General features: G+C 51.0%; 1 protein-coding gene across 1 annotated transcript; it reads left to right on the top strand.

The window, feature by feature from the left end:
• Positions 1-321: 321 nt before the first annotated feature.
• Positions 322-3,986, top strand: LOC100768142 (cytochrome b-c1 complex subunit 10). The gene is made up of 3 exons (XM_027419346.2): positions 322-478; positions 2,616-2,767; positions 3,824-3,986. Exons 1-2 carry the CDS (start codon positions 429-431, stop codon positions 2,734-2,736), a joined length of 171 nt encoding a protein of 56 aa, XP_027275147.1. The 5' UTR covers positions 322-428; the 3' UTR covers positions 2,737-2,767; positions 3,824-3,986.
• The last annotated feature ends 640 nt before the right edge of the window (positions 3,987-4,626 follow it).

Here is a 4,626-nt window from a genome sequence, read left to right as displayed (position 1 = left end):
CTGTGTAGCCCTGGCTGTCCTGGCACTCGCTCTGGAGACCAGGCTGGTCTTGAACTCACAGGCATCCGCCTGCCTTTGCCTCCCTAGTGCTGGGGTTAAAGGCCACCACCGGTGTGTATTACTGGAAGTTATCAAATTAGTACTCGGGGCCTGAAGCTCAGCCGCATGGAGACAGCACCAGGATGTCCTGTGACCTCAAGATCTGAGCCTCGCAGGACCCAGTAGGCTTGAAGCCTTGAAAACGGAGGCGGGGTCTAGCAATGTCCCGACCCTCCCCGGAAGTAGATGTCGGTGCCTTCGGAATCGACCAGCATCGCCGCCGGAAGGGGTGGTGCGTTTCCCTTCGCACATGCGCTGTAGCTCCGCACATGCGCAGTGCTCCAGGGCCGCGGGAGCAGGGTGACCCTGAGTGTTGAGACCCTTCCGCGATGCTGAGCAGGTTTCTGGGCCCGCGTTACCGGGAACTGGCCAAGAACTGGTGAGCAGGCCGCCCACCGTCCCACCCGTGTGCCCTGGGTGTAGAGGGGGAAACTGAGGCCGGGGCAGCTGAAGCATCCGAGGTCAGTCTGAGCTGCTTCGAGCCTCAGTTTCCCCACCCGACCTGTGGATCCCTGTGTGGGACGGGTGGGTACCCTGGGCCCCGGCGGCTCGCGACTCCGACTTTCAGCCTAGCACCTTGTAGCCTTTGACTCTGGTTTTACCTTCTTTATTTTCTTTGAAACAGTGTTTTTGTAACCCAAATTGGCCTCGAACTCCCAGCAATCCTCCTGTCTCACACTGCTTGAACACTGAAATCACAGGCACCCACCGGAATGTTCTGTTTGCATGCATATCTATGTACCGTGTAGCCCGGTAGCCGCGTGGTCGAGAAGAGGGCATCGGATCCCTTGGACCCCAAACTAGAGAAGGGTGTGAGCACCATGTGTGTGTGCTGGGAATCGAACCTGGATCCTGGAGCCACCTCTCCAGCCTCTTTTGTTCATTTTTAAATTTCGGTTTATTTCCAATTATATGTACATGTGTGTGTTTGTGTGCTCGTGAGTGCAGGTGCCCAAAGGGTTCAGAAGGGGTTGGATCCCTTGTAGTTGGAGACATGGGTCTTCTGCAAGAGCAGTGAGTCCCCGCCCCCAACCACCGAGCCATCTCTCCAGCCCCCACCTCCCATCTTTAACTTTTTTAAATTTAATTTTAATTTTTGCTTTTTTGCAACAATGGGAATGAGATGCAGGACATTAGGACTGTTTTGAAGCTCGTGCTTCTGAGTGACACCCAGCCCTCTAAAACTGTTGTCACAAAGGAGTGCTGAATCTGCAGCTGTGGCTCATGCAGCATGCATGGCGCTCTGTTCCGGTCTCCAGTACTTACTGCACAGGTGCCTGGCGTCGTTGTACAGGCTTAGCATTTAGGAAATGGAGACAGGAGGATGAGGAATTCAAGGCCAGCCTTGGATATGACAGATCCCATATCAACAAACAACAAAGTGTGTATATTATAAAAGTTATCAAATTAATACTATAGTCCCAAAGTTACCCTTCCATTATCGCACACAATTCTGAGGTCTCTGGGGCCATTCCCAGTACCAGAGGCCTGTCTCCCAGCACTGGGGATACACAGGCAGGAGAACCAGAAATTCATGTTATCCTCTGATACATAGTGAATTCCAAGCCAGAGTGGAGTACCTGGAACCCTGTCTCAATAAATACATGATAGATAGATAAATTAAGATAGATGGATAGATGGTTGTTAGATACATAATAGATGCATTAATGCCTATAGCTACACCACTATATCAATAAATAGATACATAAATAAATATTATTAGATAGATAATAAATGCACTAATACCTATAGCTACACCACACCTGACCCCACAGGGTAGGCTTATGGCATTAGTGACCTTGGTGGATGGCAATGTGGGTTTTGTGACTGCTATACCTGTTGGGAGGCCAGGTGTTGGGGCACACCTATAGGAGGTATTGTTTGTTTGGAGGTGATACCCTGGGTGTCTTGGTAGAGGACAGGGGAGGGGAGTTTCTTGCAGTGTAGCTGGGTGGCTACACTGCATAGTTAAAGTTCTCAGGCTCTCTCCAAACTTCACATGGTCCCAATGGGTATAACCAACTGGACCACTGTGTGAACTGGATTCCCAGCAGCCTGGACCTGTTGCCCAAAAGGGAAAGGTCTTATGATGAACTAGTCCCAAGTTACCCCATACAAAGATTTCATGGCTACCCTGTGCTTGAAATCCAAGTTCTTTTGTTCTTTCTTCCTTCCTTCCTACCCTCCTTCCTTCCCTCCTTCCTTCCTTCCTTCAGGCAGGATTTCTTTGTGAAACAGCTCTAGCTGTCATAGAACTCAATCTGTAGACCAGGCTAGCCACAAAATCATAGAGGTCTGCCTGCCTCTGCCTCCTAAGAGCTGGGATTAAAGGTGTGCAACCCCAGCCTCTTAGGATAGTTTTGAATTCAAAGCAGTCTTCTGCCTGCCTCAGCCTCCCAAGTGCCCTGTGGTCAGGCACTGGGAAGGCCCTTGATTGACATCAGCATGGGATGCCATGGGAGTAGGTTCTCAAAGGCTAGGTCACCAGTAGTGTCTAACTGCCTCTGTTCCCCCAGGATCCCCACGGCCAGCATGTGGGGTGCTGTGGGTGCCGTGGGGGTGGTGTGGGCCACAGACTGGCGGCTGATCCTGGACTGGGTGCCTTACATCAACGGCAAGTTTAAGAAGACTGATTAGGCAGATACCCACCACACACAAGCTCTCCCTGGTGAGTTTTAGTATGGGACCTGACTGCTGTGGGTTGGGAATTCTGTGGCCTGGAGGTAAAACAGGGGTACCTTAGACCTCCCCACAACCCAGCATTTTGGATCCTGGACACACCCTCAGCTGATGGACTGACAAGGCAGCTCACAGAGCTGGTGCCCGGGTCTGGTGGGATGCAGACCTGCATTGTACAAATGGGAGAGTTGAGGCCTCAGGTCTCTTGGAATGTGCTGAGGGTGTGCAATACTGTATCTTCATCAAGCCACAACAGACTGGGCTATTTTGCTTTTGTTGGTAGCTTGTTGCCCACAAGACAATCCTGTGTAGACCACTCATGCCCCATTGTGTGTGTGTGTGTGTGTGTGTGTGTGTGTGTGCGCGCGCGCGCACACGTACAGGAGGCACTGAGAGGGGTGTCTCCCTATCCGTGTCCACCTTATTGCCTTGAAACAAGGTCTCTCACTGAACCTGAAGACTGCCACTTTGGCTAAGTTATTTGGCAAACCAGTGACTTCGTGGGATCCTCTTGTCTCTCGCGGCCTCTCTCCCGAGTGCTGGGACTTCAGGCATGCATAGCAGTCTCTGGCTTTTCTGTAGTACCAGAGATTTGAGCTCATTCTTGCACAGCAGCCTCTTACTGGGGCATCTCTATAGCCCCTCTCCACACACATCTGCAGTGCTCACAGAGTCCAGAAGAGGGAGCCAGAGCCCCTGCACCTGGAGTCACTGGAAGTTGTGAGCTGCTGTGTGGTGCTGGGAACTAAACCCAGGTCCTCTGCAAAAGCAGCTGATGCTTCACTGCTGAGCCATCTGCAGGTGTTTTGTGGAACCCTGAGCTCATGGGTTGGCTAGACTGGCCGGCCAGCCACCTGTTTTGTTTTGTTTGCATGACTGTTGTAGATGGCACTCAGGTCCACATGACTGTGGCAGGCACTTCATCTACTGATGGCCTCCCCAGCCTGTAGCTCGTGTGACACTTTTGGCATCATTCATAGAGCTAAGGGGTCCCTGGGCTGGCTCCTTGTGTGCTCAGCTCACCCTGTGTTGTCCCTTCCCTCAGGTGTCACACTTTGCTGCCTCGGAAACTGCTTAGTCTAGTGGAGGATACTGAGGAAGCCCCGACACTAAGGAAGCCTGCATCTTCCCGGGAGCCTCTGAAATGCTGGGCACCTGGGCTGCCTTATTGAGCCGTGTAGCATTAAACCTTGTTCTTACACCTCTGACGCCTGGGTCTCCTCGTGCCCTCCACCTGGTTCCCTCCTCGTCCTCAGGGTTCCCTACCTTAGGACTTGTTTCAACACCTCATGTTTGGACATCTGCAAGACTCTTCAATGACAAACAGAAATCCTTACCACACTTAAGTATTTTCTAGATGGAAACTGCACTGTGTTTTCTGGGCTGGTCCAATAAGTCGCTCTCAACTTTCATGTCTTTTAAATTAGTGTTCAGGGTCCCTATAGCCACCATGCCCAGCAAAGCAGGGCTTCTTATTTCCTGGTTCTGTTTGTTTTTGAAACAATGTCTTATGTAGCGCAGGCTGCCCTCAAACTCAATATGTAACCAAGGCTGACCTTAAATTCCTTACCCCACTGCCTCCCCCTCCCAAGTGCTAGGATAACAAGTGTGTACAGACAAGCCTGTGTTTGTGGGGCTGAGAATGCCCCTGCACGGCTCCTTTGTGGTAAGTGAGAACTGGACCAATTGAGCTACAGACACAGCCCTAGAAAGTGGTTCTGGTAAAAAAAAAAAAGCTGCCACCCATCCTGACACAATGCTACACGTTTTCAGCTAAGTACTTTATTATCTGCTGCTGCTGGATTCCTATGAGTTCAAATAGTAGTGACTTTTTTTTCTTAAGATTTT

This window comes from Cricetulus griseus, chromosome 5, assembly GCF_003668045.3.
Source record: "Cricetulus griseus strain 17A/GY chromosome 5, alternate assembly CriGri-PICRH-1.0, whole genome shotgun sequence".
Lineage (NCBI taxonomy): Eukaryota > Metazoa > Chordata > Mammalia > Rodentia > Cricetidae > Cricetulus > Cricetulus griseus.
This window is presented reverse-complemented; position numbering and strand designations above follow the sequence as displayed.

What these genes read in the sequence shown, in the direction of transcription:
- LOC100768142 (XM_027419346.2), top strand. Translation starts at nt 429, where the DNA reads ATGCTGAGCAGGTTTCTGGGCCCGCGTTACCGGGAACTGGCCAAGAAC. An exon ending in CGGGAACTGGCCAAGAACTG is followed by an intron (nt 479 to 2,615) that starts GTGAGCAGGCCG and finishes CTGTTCCCCCAG; the next exon opens with GATCCCCACGGCCAGCATGT.